Here is a 24,575-nt window from a genome sequence, read left to right on the forward strand (position 1 = left end):
ATAGAAGAAACCTGATTTTTAAAAAAAAATCTAAGCACAAATTTTGTCAAACATTTACTCCCATTACCTAGTCATATCTTAAATACTGTCACAGTTTTAAAGGCTGGCTGGACACCCTCAGGGAGCTGTAAGACCTGATTCATTGTGTGGTGAGCTGCAGACGAGAGAAGGTGATTGTGATAAAACTCAGGATGGAATGGAGTGACTATAAAAATCGAGTGGCTGTCATTGCACTGCATAAGGTAGAGAAAGCAGCAGATGAGATTTTCAAACATCTCCAGAAGCTTCAAATTTCAGAGGTTCGCACATTGCACTATCCAGCGAAACACTGAAACTGGAACTGTGAACGACCAGCCCAGGACAGGGCGACCTTGAACATTCTGGATGCCAGAGGATGTGAAAGCAGTGTCAGCATGTGTGCGACAAAATCCTGTCAGGTGACAGTCAGTGCTGGCTTGGGACCCCAAGATGTCCAAAATGTCCATGTCTCGTGTATTACGTTGTGATCTTGAAATGCAAGCTTACAAACGAAGTACAGCTCATTTCCTCACTGATGCGTTAAAGCGGCAGAGGTTGATCAGAGAAAAGTGCCTACTCATGCAGTATGCAGCAAATCCTCTTCACCGACGTGAAACAGTTCAATGTTGAGGAGGTATTCAATGCCCAAAACAACAGGGTATATGCGAGCAGTTCACGAGAAGCTGCCGACAAGGCTTCGAGGGTCCATATGGGCCTTCATCCAGTGTCAGTTATGGTGTGGTGCGGGGTGAGCTACGAGGCACCACTGAGCTGCATTTCTGCAAGCAGGCCATCAAAATATCGGCCAAGGTGTACCAAGAGATGGTCCTTGAGGGCATGGTCAAGGGTTTCGCAAACAACCTATTTTGCGGTCAGGCCTGGAGTTTCTAGCAGGATTCGGTGCCAGTCCATAAGGCTAAGACGACCCAGCAGTGGTTCCAGATGAATATGCCAGACTTCATTTTTACGTATGATTGGTCCTCTGGTAGCCCCAGTCTTAACCGTCTGGACTACAAATTGTGGGCTGTGCTTCAGGAAATGGCTTGCAAGAAAAGACACACCAACATTGCCACTTTCAGGCGACTCTCATGATGGCAGTGATGGACTTCCCAGCAGATATCGTGTGTAATGCAATTGATGAATGGACACAAAGACTAAAGGACTGTGTGCATGCTAAAGGTGGTCATTTTGAGTAGCTATAGGTGTTTTGTGTTCCTCACATATCCATGCACCACATATTCTAGGGATATTACACTATCACTACCCATCTTGTGTCTATTTCCTGCAAACCTTGTGACAGTATTTATGATATGACTAGGTATATTGCATGAAAATTTACTTTCAAACATACGTTCCTTTACCACCCACTTCGCCTCACCTATGGCATAGTAGTAGTGTTGTCGCCTGGGATCAAGGGATCCCAGGTTCATATCAGGTGGAGGCACATAGTGGTTCGGATCCCACTGTAAACTGTAGGTGCAGTTCTGATTAACTTAGCTCAATCAATTTACCACCCACTTCATCATATTCCTCACCTCTCTTGATCTCATGAGGTAGCGTACGAGCCGACCCCTAAGCACAGCCAATGTTTGGTTGTCAAAGTCTGGGGGACTGATACCTGTGACGCTGTCAACTAACACCTGCCATCGACTTGCTTCATTTTCTAGATGGCGTATCTCCTTCTTTGTTTTCCTGAAAACATAAAAGACACTACTGAATAGAAAGTAAGTATGCACATGCATACAAAAGCATTATTCAGGATACTACCTTCATACTTAAAAGTCTCTCACATTAACAATTACAGGGGTTGGACAAAATAATATGAACACCCAATTAGATGAGTCCCACTTTCGGAGTTGCGTGCTGACTGCACTGGTACACATGCAACGTGTCTTTTGCTTTCTCCATGTCCTATGATCCCTCTGCTAGAGGTATGAGCCACCGCTTCCTGTTGTGTTGCACCAGCATTATGTCTGACCTTACAGACTTTGAGCAAGGGCAAATTGTTAGTGCTCGATTAGTTGGTGAATTTGTAACAACGGTCGCAAAGTTAGTAGGGGTATCGTGAGCTACTGTATCTACCGCCATGACCGCATACAAAGTGCAGGGGAAAACGACATCTGCGAAACAGAATAGTGGCAGAAAGACGAAACTGACAGAGAGAGACAGGAGGGCATTAAGGAGGATTGTTGGCTCTCAGAGGAAGACCACCGCAACCAAAGTGACTGCTGAGCTGAATATGCATGTCGAGAATGCAGTGTCAACGAAAACAGTGTGCCGAGAACTGAATAAACAGAATATCCATGGCAGAGCCGCTATTGTCAAACCTCTTGTAATGCAGGACAATGTCAAACGAAGATGTCAGTGGTGTCAGGAGCATAAAACCAGGACTACCGACCAATGGAAACATGTCATGTGGTCCGACGAATTGACCTTCACACTATTCCCCACCAGTGGACGTGTTTAAGTATGGCGAAGCATACAATTTACACTGTCTGGTGCCAACTGTGAAGCATGGTGGCGGTAGTGTAATGGTGTGGGCAGTCATTTCGTGGCATTCACTGGGTCCTATTGTCACACTGAAAGGAAGGGTAACTGCCAAGGTGTATGAAAGCATTTTAGGTGACCATGTCCATCCAATGGCACAGGCATTGTTCCCAGCAGGGGATACCATCTTCCAGGATGACAATACCCCCATTTATGCTGCTGGCACTGTCCAACATTGGTTTGATGAGCACGATGATGCAATTACGCATCTTCCCTGGCCTGCACAATCGCCTGATTTGAATATTATCAAGCCATTGTGGTCAGTATTGGAAACCATAGTACGTCCCGTTTCCCTCCGCCAGCCAATCTCAAGGTATTGGAGCAGTTTCTTGTTGAGAAATGGTATAGCATCCCACTGATTACCATCCGGGATTTGTATGCATCCATTCCCAGGAGGATTGAGGCTGTTCTCAAAGCCAAAGGTGCTCCAACACCATATTAGGTCGGTGTTCATATTATTTTGTCCAACCTCTGTACAATACAAGCACTGAAACAATGCTAAATAAATCCAAACACACACAAGTAGTAAGGTAAACATCTTTATACTTTCTAACTGCAACCTGACTAAGAATTACCATATTTGCAGGCATATAAGATGATATTCCCCTTTAAAAATAGGTCTAAAAATCATGGTGTGTCGTATACGTCGATACTGAGTTCTTGATTACCTTCAAGGAAGATGCCTAGCATTTCATAAATTTGTGATTGGGTCAAAGCTTCATAGGATGCTGTGAAAACTAAGACATTGAAGAAATGTGACATTAGTAATGTCACTGGATAGTATAGTTGAACCACAGGCAAAATAGCTAGTGCAGTTCAGTGACTCCTGTGCATCGTCCTCCCACGTGGAGAAAATGGGCAGAGTGGAACATGCTTCCTTATGGCCAGAGTTGAACCAATGGAGGGGGGTGAATGTTCTTTTCCTTGTGGTCGCTCTATACAGAGAACAATTTCTTGTATGAGGAAGACTCAGATTCTGAATTAGAAGAGGTTTTTAAGTGGCTGTTCGCTTAGCTCTGGAGGTGAATGTCTGTGTTTTGACGAAGAAGAGTAATATGTATTCTTTCATAGTTAGATTAGATAAGATATTTGTTGGAATTAGACCTGGACATTACTTTATATTTGAAATATTGTAAATTAATTATAATATTCAGTTATAAAGATTTTTTCTCAAAAAATGTGTACACTGGCAAATACAGTATTTCTAAAAATGAAAAATCTGATTGTTAAGAATATTCATGTGGATCTTGAATTACACCATGAAGAAGTTTCAGATACTCGTGTTGCTTTCTACCTGGGACCTACTAATTCTGATGGATCTTGACTTTCATTGTACGTTGCATTCCTTTCTTTTGTGATATTTAACCATATTTTTCCATACTACATATCATCCAGATATTAGAATCTGCAAATGTAATGCAACATTTCATTTGTAAGTAAAGATATTTTATATATATACAATATTGACAGCTGACAATATGAAAAATGAAATTCTTCCGTCCCTCAAAAAAAATTTTTAAAAAATCCACCATTTATTTGCCATTTGAGGCAAATCAGGGTAGGGTGGCAACTCTAGGACCACGATAAAATTCAAGTATAATTCCCGGTTTTCAAGGTGAACTTTCCAAAAATGCAATGGTACAAGCAGACCTTTTCTGTATTTCAACGTATTATGACTTTCCCCACCCACAAACACCCACACACACACACAAATATATTAACAATATAAAGGGTTTGTGTGATGCCAATGTATCCTAAAATTCTAAATCAATTCAATTAAACGGTATATTAATATATCTATATTTAAAATTTTTAATTTAAGGTACGGAGTTTACATTTGCAATTTCACATATTCAGACTCGAAATACATCACAGATGTTACGGGATATACTAATCTAAGAAAAAATGTTGATTTCAAACTCAAATTTGCCTATTCAACTTCAGGAGACCTTATCTTGCAATAATCTTCAGTCTGTCAGATAGATTGTTCTGCAAACGACACTAAAAAAGTAAATGGATTGATTCTTTTCAATCTTCAATAAAAAAAAAACCTATACTGTGGAAATCTTGCCTCAGAGCATTTACAAATATGTATAAATTCAATGCGATTTGGAATAATAAAAGTTGCAACTTTTCACATCTACGGAGAAAAGTTCAAGCAGAATTCACTCATAATTCCCAGAGCCAATAATTCAGGCAGTATTCCCAATGAGTAACCACCCTGCAAATGTTAGTACCAAGGTGGACCGGGTGCAGAATGCCAAACTATGCTAGGGGCATGCATATTTCGTTTTTGACAAACACACAAAATGTGAATGGTGTGAGGTGTATTTTCCTACCATTTTTTCACAAAATGATGCAAAATGATCTGAAAATTGCAAAATAGACTCTCAAAACATGAAATTTAGAGGTTTTTTTACAGAAGTTTAAATTATCCTGTGGGTTATGCAATTCACGGAAAATTGATTAATTCTGCTGCAAACATTTGAGAAGCAAAAATGAACCCTTTATACAGAAATAAACTTAATACTCTGGTAACTACGTAAATGTGCTATTACAAGGGATATGTTTATTTTGTGTAAGAAGTGCACTTTAAATTCAATTTTGGATTATAGTCACAATTTTAAAACCCAAATGTCATTTTATATAACGCTTTTGATCCAATTTTTCACTGCTATAACGCCGAATTTTTTAAATTTTTTTTTAATTTACTGCTTTTGTATCAGAAATTAACTCTGTATTTGTACCAAAATTTTGCTTTTTTATTTACCAAAAATGTGTGTTTCTAGCTATTGCCATCATCCAGACACTGTGCTTCTTCATAGTGAAGCAATGTATGACTCATACCTATCTGCAATGGCAAGTTCTTGTTCAAGTGCCTCGTCTTGTGGCTCCGCCAGCTCGTTGTCATTCACGAGGTCTTCTGCATCAGAGAAGTTCAACACATGGTCGCCTCGAGGGAAGCTCTGAACTAATGAAAAAACAATTCTATAGTAATATGCAAGTAAAGTTACTACATGCACACTGCAACATGACATGAAGGCATATGGGAGGATGCAGAGGTGGTGTGATCAGCACCATGCTTTTGCCACCTTTAACCCACAATACCAATTTATTAGGGGCTGATTGAACCCCAGAGCTGCTCCATTCAGGGACATTCATGGAAAAATTTTCACCTCAGGAATCAAACTTAGGCATCCTGCAAGGTAGATACATGCCCTATCGACTAGACCAGTGGTTCTCAAACTGTGGGACACGTACCCCAAGGGGTACATGAACTACTTGAAGGGGGTATGCATCAGCTCAGAAAGTGGTTTTTCATCCATGGTGTACCTAAAGAAGAAAAACAAGTACCGAAGTAGACTAAATTTGGAGCCAAATCTCCTCTTGAAAGTTTCAAGTGCACAACCAGACATCTAGAAACTGTATCAGGCTATGCAAGCACACCCTTCTCATTAGAAACTCTTGAGGATTTACATCAAAATCTCCAAAATTGTACTTGACAGTTTCTTGACACTTATTTTTGTTCTTTACTTGGGAAAAAAATATATGAAAATTAAAGTTTTTTTTATGTACTTCTTACCATACATGTGTTTCACATTTTTATTTTTGTAACTAATCATAACGATTTTAAATGTAGGAACACCCATTAAAATAAACAGAACATTCTAAAAACACTAAGTTGCTGACCAAGGCAGTTTATTAAGATATAAAAACACTTAACATGTAACGTTTCAACCCTGTATCATGGTCTTCCTCAGACGAAGAACTAAACTAAAAATCTTCTTCGTCTGAGGAAGACCACACAGGGTTGAAACCTTACATATGAATGAATGAATGAATGATTTGGTGTTTTGAGTCCACTTTATGCACAGTAAGACTAATCGGGACTGGACCTACAAAGTGGGATCCGAACCAGTATGTGCCTCCATCAGGTATTGAACCTGGGACTCGTTGATTACAAGGCGGTAAATGCAACCACTGGCCCATCGGGGAGGTCCGGGAAGAGTATGAATTGATTTGCATATCCATATTGATTTACATATCCATTGCTGATCCATATATATTTTCATGTCTTGAGTTAGTGCCTGCATATCTCAAAAACATAATATTCTCTTATGATACAATGCGAAGGTCTTTCCACCCATCTGCCTGTCATTGTTGTACAGTGCATCCATTTCGATCTTCAGCCGAGAGATCGGGAGAAGCGTGGCGGGCGGCGCTGGCAGAGATGCCGACATTTTCGGCCTGTAATGCCCGCTTATTTATATGGACATATCCAGACATTTATATAAATATTGCAAAACGAGCACTAACCTGTATTATAATTCATCATCTGTAATTCATCCAAGTTCTGCCCTTATATACACAAAAAAATATGCTTTAGAAACGATGTTAAGAGCCACAGATAATAAACATTCTAATCATAGTTTTGACCAGTAACGTCCTGCTTAAGTTTATATCCTTGAAAGAGTTTTGTGTGGATGGGGATCGTTTGGAGGTTTCGAATGTGCAACACTGTATCAAGATTACGCTGCAGACAAAACCGTTAAAAGTCAATGGTTTTCGTGAGCTTCCTTGCGATCTGAAATCTCCAAGCTCGAGTTTCTTGTTCCTTCGCGACTAGATGAAGACAGAGCTGTGAATATAGTGGCGAGCAGATGTAAACCAAGAGCGTGTTAATTTCGTACTGTGCGCAAGAGTGTTATTCTTGGTTACTTGCCGTTACTTGTTTGTGTTATTGCAGTATGTATGTGTTGTGTCAGTGAGACGATTGGAATGCCAGCCGCAAGGTTCACGTTACGAGGGGGGAGGGGGGCTGATAAGTTCTCGGCCCGACCCAGAAGGACTTTAGCTACAGGCATGAAAGTTTCAGGCTATTCAACGTATTCTCCCCGAAGATCTACACACTTGGCACTTTGTTGCTCCAACTTCTCTAACCCCTACAAAAAAAAAAAAAGATTTCTCCTGGTGTGCAAAAAACTGTTCGGCAGCTGATATAACCTTGTTATCACTTCTAAATTTCTGTCCTTTCAGAACTTTTTTCAGTCTAGGGTAGAGATAATAATCATAGGGTGCAAGGTCTGGTGAGTAAGGTGGCTGGTCAATGCACTGAAACCCTAGGTCCTTCAGAAAATCCATTGTTCTTCCAGAGCCTTGTGAACGGGAGCATTGTCCTGCAGAAACAACACACTACTTCTCAATTTTCCCCAGCACCTTTCTTTAATAGCATCCTTTAACTTAGCCAGAAGACTGCAGTAATCCTCTGATGTTATGGTTTGTCCCTTCGAAAGGTAGTCTGATAACAAAACACCATCCTTATTCCAGAATATTGAGGCAAGCAGACCTGCGGACCTCTGTGCTTTGAATTTCTTTGGCCTGGAAGATCCTGAGTGGCGCCACTTGCATGATTGCTGTTTGGTCTTAGGATCAAAGTAGTGGAACCAACTTTCATTCTAGGTAACAAGCCGATTCAAAAAATCGTCCTTAGAGTTCGCAAAATACCGCAAAATCATCTGAGAAGATGCCACACGTTTGCGTTTCTCATCGGCGTTCAAACGTTTGGGCACCCATTTCGCGGAAAGCTTGTGCATGTCCAACTGATACTGGATTATTGACCAGACACGTTCTTTGGATATGTGCAAGGTCTCAGCTATCGCTTGAAGACAAATTCGTTTGTTACTCAAATTCAGGTCAGAGTTGACACTGACACTGGCCTCCCACACCTTTCACTATCTTCTGTGGAAAAATCACCACACTTAAAGTTTGAGCACCATTTCTTCACAGTAGTGTGTGAAGGGCAATGTACACCCAATGTGTCTAGCATGCAACCATGGATTTCCTTCGGCGACTTCTGTTACAGCAAAAAGAACTTCATGACACTTCGCAACTCCTCCTTGGTAAATTCCACATTTGGCTGCACCATGCTTCAATCAATGGCCTGTAAAGGAAAAACCGTTAGTGATAAGATCATCCCAGCTTGCACTTAAACTTCCAAAAGATCAATGGTTCAAATGCAATGCATGATTTCAGGATGACATGTGCGGAAGGGGGTCAGGCCGAGAACTTATCAGCCCCCCCCCCCCCCCCCCCACCTCGTAGAACAAATAATTTTTATGTATGACACTTACGTGAAAACAGACTCGTGTCGAGACGTGTGCAGGCAATTTGTACAGAAATTCCCAGGCGTTTCACCTCCACATAGAGATATGGTTAGACATCTTGTCCTTAATTTACAAGAAACTGGATCGTTAAAGTAAATCACCTAAGCAAAAATGACGGATTCTAACAGAAGCAAAATTCGATGAAATTGGTGCAGCGTTAGAACGTTCTCCAAATAAACCTCTACGACGTGTTTCATAGGAGATGGGCATGTCAAAATCATCAGCACATACAGCCACTAAGCTACTAAAATTAAAACCGTACAGAGTTTCTATAGTGCAAGAATTACGGCCCCCTGACAACGTAAGTAGAGTAAATTTCTGTAATTGGGTTTTGCAGAATATTGTAGATGGTATTGTTGATCCACAGTTAACATTTTTTTCGGATGAGGCATGGTTTCACTTGCGTGGTCATGTTTGTTCACAGAACAATAGATACTGGAGCACTGAAAATCTCCGAATAATACACGAAGTTCAGTTACATGATGCAAAAATTGGTGTGTGGTGTGCTGTAAGTGCAAAAAGAATAATAGGGCCTATATTTTTTGAAGACACAATACATTCAGAGAGGTACCGCACACAAATACTCGCGCCGTTTTTTCAGTTGTTATCAGATAATGAGAGATAATATGGGTATTTTCAACAAGATTCGGCCACAGCCCATACTGCCGCTGATTCTTTGGATGCTATAAGGGAGGTGATTGATGACAGAAAAATTTCTAGAGGTTTATGGCCTTCACGTTCGCCTGATCTTACCGTATGTGACTTTCATTTGTGGGGAACCTTAAAAAATAGAGTCTATCGAAATAACAATCATGGCATCGACAAGCTAAAAGAGAATATAAGGGCAGAACTTGGAAGAATTACGGAAGAAGAACTTTTGTGTGTGTATCAAAATTTCATCAAACGATGCCAGGAATGTGCGAATGTAGGTGAACATGACTTTGAACAACTCTTATAACACAGGTTAGTGCTCGTTTTGCAATATTTATATAAATGTCTGCATATGTCCATAAAAATAAGCGGGCATTACAGGCTGCAAATGTCAGCATCTCCGTCAGCACCTCCCGCCACGCTTCTCCTGATCTCTCGGCTGAAGATCGAAATGGACGCACGGTACTTCTCCCTCCATTCGTAAACTTGCTGGCATGGTAATTATGCATAGAGGTCATTCCACGTCAGATTGACCAGGGCATCCAGATCATAGTTTTAGATTTGGATGAAATTTGGTATACAGGTTCAATCATGTATGGAAGGCTTGTATACCAAATATTAGGCTCCTCCGAGAAATAGTTCTAGTGTTATAGCCTGTGGGAGAACGTGGTGTTACCCAAATCTGAGAAATGAACTTCAGGACTCAATAACTTTGGAACTATTGATCACAGCCTTGTGACATTTACACACCAAACAAACCTCTCACCAAGGAACATGGATATTGCATCAGAATACCCTCAGATTGTTTACGTTAGCAAATAAAATACCTCAAAATATGTCTTAAAAAGCTTTTAAGTGTCAAAAAATGCATATCTTGTGAGCCTGCTGTCACAACTGTAATCCACCTAGGAAGGTGGCATTAATTTTTCTAGTAACCCTGATGTGAGCTCAGTATGCACACATTATGTCGTCTCCATATTATATGTGGTTGAATATGCAAGAAATTGAAAAATCACAGGAAAATGGCAGATTTTTGAAATGGTGTAGCACAAAAGGGGCAAGAGATATCCAAGCTAAGTTGCATACACTATATTGTTGACTTGTAGGTAAAATATTAGAAGGTGTACTTGAAACGAAACATTACGGAGACAGGATGTTCTCGTCGGTTTGGAATGCAGACCTTACAAATTCCATTACTTGCCTCGTCCGTGGAAAGGTACCAGCCTGACAGACGGATATGAATCGACAGGTATTGGAATTTGTATAGCGAAGCAACCGAACCGATCTGAGAAGATCGGAAGGGAATTTCAGGATCAGTATTGGATTTGGTTTTGGTGTGTGTACATCGAGGAAGACAGGGCAGGTATGTACCTGGAGGACGGAGGCGTCTCTCCGAACATAGAATGGTCTGAGCCTTGTTACTAAACCTCTCGCTAGTACCTTTTCTTACTTACACCCCGGTAATAAAATAATAAAATAAGGGAAGGAGGAAACATGGTAGAGGTACGGGCCTTTTTTTTGTAACTTTTAGTTGTAGGTGCGAGTTCCTTATAGAAAATATGTGCTTCAGAACGCGGGTTAGGAATGCTAAGGGAAAATGAACACAAATTCGACTTATCTTTAACGAGGATTCAACAGCTGGCGGAACAAACGGTTCCGATTTCACCGTCTCGTCCCGTCACCAGGGCAAGGTCGCGATACATACAGCAATTTTCCACGAACACTGCACATTCCACGGACTGTGTTGCCATTATTCCTTCCACCGTTGTCAACAATACTGAAGTCATGGCATTAAACATACCAAATTTTATTCAACCGGAAAAGTTTTCAGGGGCAAAACCCTTAGAAGTTGATCAATTTTTCACAACTTTTGAAAATATGGCGGATGCATTAACTTGGACCCCTGCAAAAAGAAAAGATTTCTTGCCTTTATTCCTCACTGGAATCGCTTTAGATTTAATAACTGGAATAAAATCTCAACCAGATTATGCAAATAAGGAGTATCAAACGCTCAAAACAGAAATTACCAACACTTTTAGGGACATTGGTCAACCTCTCCTGGTTGAGGAACAAGTCCAACAAATTCAGGAAACCCCGCAAGCTTACATCTTGCGTAAGCATGCCTTGATCCAGAAATATCTCCCCCAAGCATCCGTGGATCAGGTAATTTATTACATTGTGAGGGTACTACGTACCCAGTACCTTCAGGTAGCTTCCGACAAGAATTTTAATTCGGTGAATGAACTTCTACGGTTCATCAACAACTTGCAAAGAAAACAAACCCTTTTGGAAGAGCAAGCGTACAGGGAAGCTAGGGAATTAGCGGCGCTTAAATACACTCAAGGTCTAGTTGCATCAACAAATCAGATAGGATTGCAAAATATAGTAACCCAACCTCCCATAAAAGAACCTCAAACTAGCTCAAATAATCAACAGGAAATAAACAGTCAACTGCAAACAGAAAAAAAACTTTGTAACACAAGATCAATTAAAAGATTTGGAAATTAAAATGAATGAACTCCAAATTAATCATTTTCAGAATAGTGCACAAACGTTCAGAAATAGATCACAGCCTACTAGAACTAATAATAGATTTCCTGCACGCCAAAGATATAACGGTAGGAATAGTTCACATTCCCAAAGAAGTAACAATTATTATAGATCAAATAATTCAAACAATGGTTACCAACGTGGGAACAGGGGACGTTCAAATTACCGTAGAGGAGGTTATAGACCATTCCAGAGACAACACCCGCAACAAGCTCAGAGATGGCAACCCTGTGAAAACTGTTGCCCTCAACGTGAACAACATACAGCCCAGCAATATAATCAACAAGTATATTACAATCAGACAGGTTCATCGGAACAACAATCACCTAGTGCCTCTTTAAACTATTGAAACCCTATGAACGTGGGAACGGTCGTCAGGGGAAAAGTTCACATACAGTTCCCATAATTAAACAGAATAATCTTAGTTTTCTAGAAGCAACAGTAAATAGGAAACCTTGTAAAGTACTTGTAGACTTAGGTGCAAATTGTAGTATAATAAATGATAACTTGGTTCCAACAAATGCAAAAAGAATAAACATAAATTCAACCATAGCAGGTATAAGTGGAAATTCCATAACTGTCAGACAAATTGCCTTCATACGATTCCGAATCGGTGGGAAATTTTACTGTCACCCGTTCAGAATAGCTAATACAAAATTCCAGTATGCAATTTTGGGCACAGATTTTTTAAATCTACATAAAGCAAACATATCGTTAGGAGATAATACGATCTCATTGCAGAGATTAGGGTATTCACCAAAATGGCAATTTTCCAGTGACGAAAGCAAAGAACACACCATTCCTGATCAAATATTTCAAATGATAGATTTAAATCAAAGTTCAACATTTGTAGCACAACATAAAATAACATTAAAACCGAAATCTTCAACTTATGTAAAACTACGGCTAGAAAACATCCAGATTGGTACTAAATATAACACATTTGAACCGAATAAAGAATTGTTGGACTCATTAGATATTTTAGCACCTTATGCATTAGTTAATGAAGAAGAACCCCACATTTTGCTAACAAACACAAAAAATCATCCGTTAGTAATACAGAAAAACACTCCAATTGGTTCAGCAGGAAGTAACCAAATAATTTCTGAAATTTATGACACGAACGTCAATGCGAATGCAAATAGTGGTCATAAAGTACATCATTCATTCGAGCAAGGTGACGAAAATTTAGACCAGGAAACTTTAAAACGACTCACTAAACATAGGAAATTTTATGACGTTAAACAAATTGATATAAATCCCGAACTAACAGAGGACCAAAAGCTCAAAATTCAAAATTTAATGCGGATATCATGTATTGGAATTCTGAGTGCTTTTCTAAAACAAACGCAATGGAAGCACACATAGATGTTGCTGAATGTGTTCCTCCATTTGCTAGGCAAATTCCCATACCCATAAATTTAATGGAAAAAATGAAAAATGAAATAACAAGACTTCAAGAACAACAGATCATTGAACCTTGTGAAAACTCACCATTTCGTCATCGCATATTCTTAGTTAAGAAACCAAATGGAACCTACAGACTAGTTTCAGACTTTTCAGAAATTAATAAAGTAATATACAATGTTTCATATCCCACTCCAGATTGCAATGACATTTTAGCACGTCTTGCGGGTAAATTTTTTTACACTACATTGGACATGGCTCAAGCTTATTTTCAAATTCCAATATCAGAAGAATCACGTCCAGTTACGAGCTTCGCAATTCCAGGTTGTGGTTCATTCCGTTATAAATGCTTACCTATGGGCATGAAGACATCCAGTAGTTTTATGAATAGACTAATGGACATTGTATTTAGTGGTCTTCCCGACAATCAAGTAGCCACCTATTTAGATGATTTGTGCATAGCAACTTCCACTTTTGAAGAGAATTTCTCCCTAATTCAACAAATATTTGATAGGATTAGGAAAGCAAACATGACGGTTGGAATAAAGAAGTGTAAGTTCGCATTTTCAGAAACCATCGTTTTGGGACATCTTCTTTCTGCAAAAGGGATGAAAATTTCCGACAAAATCATTAATTCAATCAAGAATTTTCCAACACCTAGCAATAAGAAACACGTGAAGAGCTTCTTAGCACTTTGTTCTTACATTAGAAAATATGTGTCTGGATTCTCATTTTTAGCGGATAACATATATAAACTTTTGAAAAAGAACGTTCCGTTCACGTGGACAGAGAAGCACCAGAAAGAGTTCGATGAACTAAAGGATAAAATTCTCAGTTCTCCCGTTCTCAAACCGTATTCTCAAAACAAGAAGACCTACCTCATCACCGATGCGTCTACAGTTGGCCTCGCAGCCAGCATTTGGCAAGATTCGGAAGACGGAAGCTCACGCCACCCTGTTGTCTTCGCGAGCCGCAGATTAACCGACTCAGAGAAGAAGAAATCAATATTTGAACTAGAATTTCTCGCAGTGGTCTATGGAGTAAAAGCGTTTAGATATTATTTGCTAAACAGTCATTTTACTTTAATAACTGATAATCACTCCATATCCTATTTACGACAAGCATCAAATTTGACAGGTCCATTGGCACGGAGAGCTCTGGAACTACAGCAGTTTTCCTTCGATGTGAAACATGTCACGTCATCAGAAAATGCCCTTGTTGACACTTTAAGCCGCTATCCAGCAGAGGAAGCTCCTGCCGACAGTGAAGACAACCCTGAACTGATTTTCCACCTAGAGGACGAAAACTTCAGCATTCGACAACATCAAGAAGACGATCCATTATTCGGCCCTATCATTAAAGTCATCAACAACGATCCGATGCAAGATCCAGGAGTAGTACGAGCAGCACAGTATTACGTCATCAAAGACAACAAACTGTACAGACGTCATCGATACAACAAGACAGAGGAACTTCTCTTGTGCATTCTGCACAAATTAAAAGATGAAATTTTCGAGAAGATTCATTGCAGTGAATACAATGCAGCTCATGCTTCACCATCTTCCACGTATGAAAATTTCAGGAAAAGATTTTACTTCCCAGGATTAAAACGATGGGTGTACATGAAATCAAAAAGTTGCCTCGAATGCCAGATGTCGAAGAGAGATTTCGGACCAAAGAAGCTCACCCTTCAGACGTTCGAACCGATCGCCACCCCAGCCAGGAAGTGGGTCATTGATACGTGCGGTCCACTACAGGCCACAGCCAACCACGGACATCGCTACGTTCTCATCTGCGTAGATCAAGCGACCAGGTACATGGTAACGACATCTATACCTTCAGTTGACGCCGAAACTATTGCCAATGCATTAATGGAACAGATCATTTTGCGATTTGGTGTGCCAGACAACATCACGCTTGATCGTGCACCAGCGCACACTTCAAAAATCATGGAACAATTGAGTCAAATATTGAACGTCAGACTCAGATTCGCAAACACAGATTTCCACGAAACAGTTGGACTCGCCGAAAGACATATTCAGAAATTAAAGCAAAGGCTGAGACCGTATGTAATGAAAAAATGTGCACAGTGGTATCTGTATCTCTCGGCCATAACGTTTGCGATAAATTCAGAAGTACACACAGGAACAAGATATTCTCCACATTACCTTATGTACGGTTACGAACCAAAGAATGCGATGGATTCATTGCTAGGAATAGATCCAAATTCGTTGCAGCACTCTAACAAGGAACGCCTAGACATATTGCAAGCGATGCGTGAACAAGCACAGGAAAATCTCCAGAAGAAATTTAAAACACAGAAAAAGTACTCAGACCAACACACACGGCATGTTGAATTTCAACCTGGACAAAAAGTGCTAATTTTAGACACAGTTCCGAAACGAAATGTACCTAAGCACTTCGCAAATTACTTCAAAATACATGGTACAGTTCTTGAAATGGAAAATGCCAACAGCGTACGAATAAGCTACAAGGACGGCCGAGGAAGGGATAAAATTGACACATTTTCCATAACAAGAGTCAAACCCTTCTTCGAAGAAAAGGAGAAAATACAAGATGAAAATGATAACATCGACGAAATGTCTGTAGAACAGTCAGAAGCCGAAGAGACAGAAGTCAAAGGGACATAATTCCACAGAAAGTCAAATGGGAAAGAACGTTGTCATTCCAGCATTTCATCGTCATCGTCGCGATTAGTCAAAGAGGAAGAAAAGCGACGCTACAAAACAAGCAGTCCACTCGAAGCATCCATGTTTAATTAAAACCTAAATGCATTTATTTTGTTAAATCTTATCAAAATATACAGGAACTGTCCTCTTCAAAAATAGAATTTCGTGATAACCATGCCAAACTATCCTTAGTTGAATAAACTGGTTTCTTTTCATGAAGATTGCAACACTCGCCTCCTCGACTTGGAAGAGAGCGATATCAACAAAACACATACATCTCCTATTACAGCGGCCAAGGAACGAAGTAGCGTGACGTCATCCTGAAAGTGACATCAAATGAACAACAAGCAACTAGCAGAAGTGACAGCAGTTTCTCCAAAACTCACATCATCTGCATTCGAAGATTACAGTGAAACACGATTATGCAAGAAACTTATATAATAGAGACATTAGAACATTACGAGAATAACGAGCATTAAGATATTTAGTGTAAATTCTCTACAACAATATACATACGTATATTGCAGAGTATACACTCCTGTTATAATTTAAATGAAATAGTGCACAAGTTATATTTATATACAGTATGTATGAATTTACGCTCGCAATAATAATATTTCACTTATGTGAAGTTTAATGATGCTAGGGACAGGTTTTATCTTCATAGATAGCCATTTAAGTATAGTGCGCACTTGAGCGTATCTGATATCCCTTAGTACACAATTTCTGGAATTCTGGTGATTTCATATATATAACGAATTCCTCATAATACATATGAGTGAGAACAGTAAATGAATTAATTTTCATAAAGATTGATAATTCTTGTGTTTCATTGCAATAATAATCATAATAATAATAATGCACTGCCCTTCGAAACTGCGTCTCATTACGCAACAGCGATATCTTTAATAATTGTAGGGACTATCTTATTTTTATTAATTACGGCATGTTTTGTTCATAAAATTCAATCCTGTTTGTGTTGTCGTCCCCTTGCACAACAAACAACCAGTCGACAAAAACCTACCCCTCAAGCTCGCAGTATAAATGTCACAAATGAAGAACAAATAATTCCTGTAAGAATAGCACAAAATAGACATATCAGACCATCAACGGCACCACCCCCTATTCCTTCTTCTTCCAAAGCGCTGGCTAAACAATCTTGTATCGATATCCCATCACATCACTTTGACAGTATCTGTTAAGGCACATCACCACCGACTTGCACTTAGCCAATGGATTAGACACCCTGTCCAGCAGGCAGACAGTGAACTTCTAAAGCCGCCCTACAATTGGCTGAGTACATGTCGATTGGTGTATGTCCAATTACTACATTTCTATCCTTATTTTCTCTTTCTCCTTCCTTTCAATGGCTCAGACCACCTCTAACAGGTACCTACAACACCAGAGCATCGTCGAAGATCGACAGAGGAAAACTCGAGGACCAACGCAGCCAAATTGTCTTCCACCTTCTACAGAATACAACTCCAGATTTAAATCCAATTTCGGAGCAAATCCCCCCCACACACATTTTGATGGACGATGGACTTGCTGTATTGGAGAATAGAAAGATGAAAGACAAGTCAAGAGGAATGTTCCGGAGGCTACACTTTGTTTGGACAGGACAAAGAAGGAACAGCATTCATTGAATGTGTGTCTATTACATTCAAATTGATACTGCTAAGACAGGACAATGCATCCAAGAAGAACCTTCTGTCCCAGTTGCGGAAGTTGGAAAAGAAGTGTAAGACGTTTTTCACCTAGGACAACATGTGATTCTCCCACTGTGATCTGATTCCCAGCTTACAACACCTTAGTATAGCAGGCAAGTATTTCACGAACTTGGAAATCCTTCCCAGCAGGACCGATTAGTAGCATTACATGTTCCAAATACTAATTCACCAGAGAATCCCAGCTGCCCAGGATGTCATCAATCATTACAAGTTGCAACAAGGTGTGAAAATGAAGAAGTTCGAAGAACTGGAAACGCCAAGTTCACCACTTCAATCCCTATTGAAGTTCCAATAGACTACATGAAGTACAGGAACTAGGTTCGTCTCAATTGTGCTACGAAGTGAGATACATTTCTATGCATGGACAAACGGGAACATTTCAGAACACGGGAAATCGAAATGATACTGATCTGAAATCATTGCGTGAATTCTTTTAGAAGAAACTGGTACTTTCAAAATGATAAAACAAAGTGATTAAGTGATAATAAACACAATGATACGAAATAATGTCGTATTGAACCCTTAAGGTTTGAACACAATGTGTTTAAACAGTGAATATTATCTAAGTGATTACATAGTGTAATTATGGCATGCAGTGTAAACTATGCCTTATCAAAAGTGAATATTATTTCATTCAGGTTTGTGAATGATTATAAACTTTGGTTCAAGGAGTTGACTATTTGAGTATTATAGTGTATAGTGCATCATGATTTAAGTTTTCATTGTCGATGCCAAGAACACCAGTGATAACGTAATATTAAAATAATCAATTTAAGGGACAAAAACATCGTAAAACAAACAAACAAAAAAAAAAAACTATTGTGCTGGTAATGGTTATGGTTATGTATTATAATGAACTATACTAATTTCATATTCATATGTTTAGTTAATCAACTTACTGCTTTTTGGTTCTTAATGGGTATTTAGTTGTTTATGCATTATTTATGCATAATAATAAGTATTATGGATTGGTACTGGTAAAAGTTTTCTGCTTACCAGGTTTGATAGTTTCTTCATGTACTACTATATCGTTTCAAAGGAATTTCTGACATGTATGAACCAATAAATGATACACTCAGACAAGCGACCATCGGAGATGACGCTTCTTGACAGGGAGGTATGTTGACTTGTAGGTAAAATATTAGAAGGTGTACTTGAAACGAAACATTACGGAGACAGGATGTTCTCGTCGGTTTGGAATGCAGACCTTACAAATTCCATTACTTGCCTCGTCCGTGGAAAGGTACCAGCCTGACAGACGGATATGAATCGACAGGTATTGGAATTTGTATAGCGAAGCAACCGAACCGATCTGAGAAGATCGGAAGGGAATTTCAGGATCAGTATTGGATTTGGTTTTGGTGTGTGTACATCGAGGAAGACAGGGCAGGTATGTACCTGGAGGACGGAGGCGTCTCTCCGAACATAGAATGGTCTGAGCCTTGTTACTAAACCTCTCGCTAGTACCTTTTCTTACTTACACCCCGGTAATAAAATAATGAAATAAGGGAAGGAGGAAACAATATTATCAGACCCTCCAGTGCCGGATCTACAAATCTAAGCCCCCCCCCCACCCAACAAAATATTACCAAAGGCCCTCCCCTACCTTCCTACCTTCATACACACACACACATGATCTCATGTTGCCAAAGTCACATTCAAGGGGCTACAGGATGATTCAAAAGTCCCTTAAGACACCTGTAAAATGTAGGCTGGGTAAAATTTTTAAATGGGAAGGGGGTGATTGATGTGATGCCACTGTTTTATCACACCTGGAAAATGATACATTTGTTACAATCATGCAGTCATAACTTCTTCCTGATTACAGACAGGTTGAAGAAACCTTCATCACTGATTTTTTTCTGAAATTCTAGCCTGATTTTATTCTAGTCTGACTGCCACTCTGGAAACCCAGGGTGGGTCGGTCATCTAAGGTCGGATTTTTTTCCGCTTTATTCCTGCCTAAATCAGCTCCAGGAGCCACATGCCTCAAATCTAATACCAGTACCCAGTTGGTGGTAAAGGCAGCCAGAGCATGGTGCTGATCACATCACCTCCAAGATAACCTACATCGAAAATATGTGGTCCTACCCCACATACCCTAAATGTGCCTTTATGGCACGGTGCTAAATGAACAAGGAACTTTAACTTTACTCTTAGCTATATACGTATCCTATTGTATTTGTTTCTTTACCCTTGAGTAACTACGTTAATTTTTTACATAGGCGTACCCTCTACTATGTCAATGGCTGAGGGCCACCTAAAAGTTTACTTGTCTTACAACTGTGTTGCAATTCTTCTCTAAAGCTTCTAAGAAATTGAAATCTATTGAACCATCTGCAGAAGAATCTCATTTGGTGGCACAGTTGTCTGCACTGTTACCATTTAAGTTAAGGGAACATTTTGTTATGATGGACATTTCTTCTTTCAATGAAGCCATTAGTGCAGACAACAATAAACCGACCTATGTTAGGTGATAATCAAATGCTAGGAGACAATTCAGCTTTAGTGTTTTTCACACAACGAAGTTGAATTTCCATCTCTAAATGTAAGTGCCGAGTATATTTATGTGTTAGTGGACAAACTGCTGCTCAATTGGCAGATAAAGTAGAATAGTAGTTGAGACATTGAAGCAAGTCTTTCACACACACTTCAACGAAACATCCTAGTATTTATCTTTATCCAAATCTACTTACAGTTTGTTAAATTCAAAGAAAACTCGGACGTCACTATATATAATTTCAATATATTTTTCACTTATTGATCTACTGTGTTTTGTTTTTCGTTGCTATGCTCAAAATATGTATAGAAATTTATACATCGCAATTACACATTATCAATAGTTAATTATACATCTTATTAATTCAACAACGATTTGGAACATAACAAAATAGTAATTGATAACAACATAAATATCATAATGCATGTTAAACACAAAATTAAACAATAAATAATAAATGAAATAAATGAACATCTTTGGGTCAGTCACAGACTCCAACTAGTAGTGAGTTAGAAGCCGATGCTGTTATCAATCAAGGTTACGAAAATAGGCAGGGAAACAATCTTCGAGGTCGATATTTCAACAATTTTAGGCGAACCTCGAATAATTATGGACATCATGGACATTTTACTGCACGAAACAATTATAATAGCTTCAGATCTAGAAACGGAGGACAATTCCGAAATAATTACAGGCAAAATAATTCTCGTTCACCTACAGGACAATTTAATGATGAAAATTTGCTCAATCAATCGCGATTCTATTACATGAATGAAAATCGCAGTGCTAATAATAATACAATACCATATCAGCATTTTCCTGCAAATTCAAATTCATTACATTCTCAACCTGAAGCAGCAAGTTTGGTATCACAAATTAATTCTGATTCTACAAGAATGGCAAATCGTGAACAAAATACTTCGCGAATAGATCAAGTACAAGGATCGATACAGCAACAAATTCCTAACTCTGCATCTTTAAATTAGTTGCGCAGAATTGCCTCAATCCCTCTGCTGTCCTGTTAAGAGGCAACGTTCAATTGATGATAGTGTTAGTGAAGAAGATCATATTAATGTTGTAAATAATGCGAGTTCATCTTTCAAAACGTTTGAAATAAACTTTCTGTTAGAATGGTTCGACGACGAACCCGACTGGACTTTTAATGAGGATGGTGTTCCTATTCCTGTAACGGAAGTTCCAATCATACATGGGCTCATGTGTAAATTACCTATTACTTGTATAATAGACTCTGGAAGTCAAGCAAATGTTTTAAATTACGAAGTTTGGTGCAAAATAACATCATTGATTGGTAATCTTAGATTAGACAAGGTTGAAGATATTAGATTGTCTGGATTTGTTGGAAGTAAAAGGTGCAAGATTGCTGGTTGCAAAACGATAAGCCTTCAAATTGATGATGAATATTTTCCTATGGAATTCTTTATTATAAAGGAACTTAACGCTGATGTTATTTTGGGAGTTCCATTCTTACAAAAGTATAAGGCTATAGTAGATCTCAGGTCACAGCACATAAGTTTAGTAAGTTCTTCAGGTAAGGAAATTTGTGCTTTATTAAATAATGAAGATTCTAATTTGTTACACTCTAAATGTGATGAATATTGTAGCTCTACGATTAAGAATGAACCTGAATCCAAAGCAAATAAATTGAAGTGTTGTGGATTGTTAAATTATGTGCCTGTATCAGATATCGAATACATGCCTTCTAAGAGCGATATTTACAATAAAGTTTTTGAAATTAACGACATAAATGAAGTACAAAAACAAGATTTACTTTCACTTTTATGGAAGTATCATAACCAATTTTCCGATAGACCAAGACATGCAAATGTAGACGTATATAAGATACAATTGGACACAGAAATACCTGTATCTACTGCACCATATCCCATTCCGATTTCTAGAAGAAAACCTTTGGAAGAAGAACTTGCCAAATGGGAAAGTTGGGGCATAATTTACCAAGAATCTTCGCCATATTTAAATCCTTTGCACATAGTCCCGAAACAGGGGGGTCTGTGGAGGCCAGTTGTGGATTTTAGGAATTTAAATAAGCATGTTATTAGTCCGCAAGTTAGAGTGGAACCAATCAATGAAATGTTGCAACGCTTTTTGGGAGCGCAGTATTTTTCTTCTATTGACTTATCTTGTGGATATTTTCAGATCCCGTTAAGTCCTGATTCATATATTTATACTGCTTTCTCATATCGTGGAAGGCAGTATCTCTTTCGATATCTTCCTTTTGGTATAAAATCTGCAGTTTCTGTTTTCCAAGACAGAATGAATAAGATATTCACAAGGGAATTTAATGATTATGTTGTTTGCTACTTGGATGACCTCTTGATCTTCAGTAAAACTTGGCAGGAACATTTACGGCATATAGAAGCTGTTATTCAGAAACTCAAGGAGGCTAATATGTCAATTAAGTTTTCGAAGTGCAAATTTTCATGTAAGGAAATTTCTTTTCTTGGCCATATAGTTTCTGGAAGCCAAATTAAACTTGATCCAAGCAAGAATTCTGCAATAATAAATTTTCCGACACCTAATAACAAAAGAGCTCTTCGTAAATTCCTTGGCTTGGTCAACTGGAGACGAAAATTTGTAAATAAATTTGCAGAAACTGCTCAGCCACTTTATGAACTTCTGAAATCTGATGTTCCTTGGATGTGGAAGGAATTGCATTCAAAGGCATTTGAGAAGTTACGTGAGTTAGTTATATCTCCCGAGGGTTTAGCACAACCTGATTTTTCAAAACCTTTCAACATAAATGTAGATGGCTCGAAGAAGGGAATCGGTGCGGTTTTATGGCAAAATGGCGACACTTCAGGAGAGGATCTCAAGATTATACAATATGCAAGTAGAGTACTTCGTGGTAATGAGGTGACTTACAGTACGCACGAGATCGAATGTTTGGCAATTCTTTTTGCTTTTGAAAAATTTTATATATATGTTGCTGGAACAAAAGTTCATTTGTATACTGATCACAAATCATTATCATGGCTGGAGTCTGCGAAGTCATTAAATCAGAGACTCAACAGATGGTCCTTAAAACTACAAGGATTTGATTATTCCGTGCATCATATACCTGGAACTTGTAACCAAGCTGCCGATACTCTTAGTAGGTATCCTGATTTATCTACAGGCGTTACTCTCATCAATGAATTATACATTAATTATTTGAATTTAGATATTGTTGATGAAGACACAGTTGACTTTTGGAAGGAAAGTCAAAGACTGGATCAATGCTGTTCTGAAATTATATGGCATTTAAAGGAAGGCAATACTCCGAAAGGATCCAAAGAGATTTACACATTCCATAACGGTCTTCTGTTTCTGAAGCACTTTCCAGGCGATAAGTGGAAACTGGTAGTTCCAAGGGAGTTGGTACCTAAAATTCTACATCGACTTCACGATAAGCAAGGACATTTTGGATATTTTAAGGTTCATAATAAATGCAAAGATTATTTTTATTGGCCAAAAATGAAAGATACTATTAAGGAATATCTCAGAAACTGCTTAACATGTGCAAAGACTAAGCAGGCAGTCTTAAAAATTGATAAAGAAATTTTGCATGTACATACTACAACCCCTCACAGTATGCTTTCTATAGACCTTATTGGACCTTTACCGAAATCACAAGGTTATAGCTTTATTATAACAATCGTGGACGTTATGTCGAAATTTATAATGGCCTACCCTTTGAGAAAAGCTACAACCAAGGAAATTATAAATAAGTTCCAACTTCAATATTTTTATCACTATCCACTTTCTAAAGTAATTTTGTCTGACAATGGATCTCAATTTCGATCAGCTGAGTGGAAGAGTTTTGTAGAATCGAATGGAATAAAACATGTTACAACATCAGTGTATTCACCTTTCGCCAACCCAATTGAGCGATACAATAAGGAAATAATCAGGCTACTAAGACTATACACAAAGGATAATCATCAGCAGTGGTTTAAACACTTAAGTGTAATTATTGGACTTTTAAACAGTTCAGTATCTGAGGTTACAGGATTTACGCCGAATGAATTGTTTCTTCATGATAATGTCAAGAATACAGTATTTCATCAAATTAATTGGCCATCTGAACTGGAGAAGGTGACATGGCAGAATAAATGTCTAATGGCAAAAACAAGAATGAAGAAAAGGGCTATAACCAAACTGAAGAAAGAGGATGGAAGGAGTATCACAATCGCAGTCAACGATATTGTTCTTGTTAAAAACCACGAGAAGAGCAGCTTCCTTAATAAGAAAATTCACAAATTTCTGGATTTATGGTTAGGTCCTTACTTACTTAAAAATG

At 38.6% G+C, this 24,575-nt stretch overlaps 1 protein-coding gene across 1 annotated transcript in view; it reads right to left on the bottom strand.

Moving 5' to 3' along the window:
* Rcd5 (microspherule protein Rcd5) overlaps nt 1-24,575 on the bottom strand; it is a 65,356-nt gene that overhangs the window by 6,988 nt on the left and 33,793 nt on the right. Inside the window, exons 7-8 of the mRNA XM_083139405.1 lie at nt 5,413-5,536; nt 1,554-1,710 (exon numbers count right to left, since the gene is read on the bottom strand). Coding sequence (XP_082995531.1) covers nt 1,554-1,710; nt 5,413-5,536 — 281 coding nt within the window. The remainder of the gene's footprint in view (nt 1-1,553; nt 1,711-5,412; nt 5,537-24,575) is intronic.

The sequence above is a fragment of the Lepisma saccharinum genome, chromosome 17 (genome assembly GCF_977018435.1).
Source record: "Lepisma saccharinum chromosome 17, izLepSacc3.1, whole genome shotgun sequence".
NCBI classification, from domain to species: Eukaryota; Metazoa; Arthropoda; class Insecta; order Zygentoma; family Lepismatidae; genus Lepisma; species Lepisma saccharinum.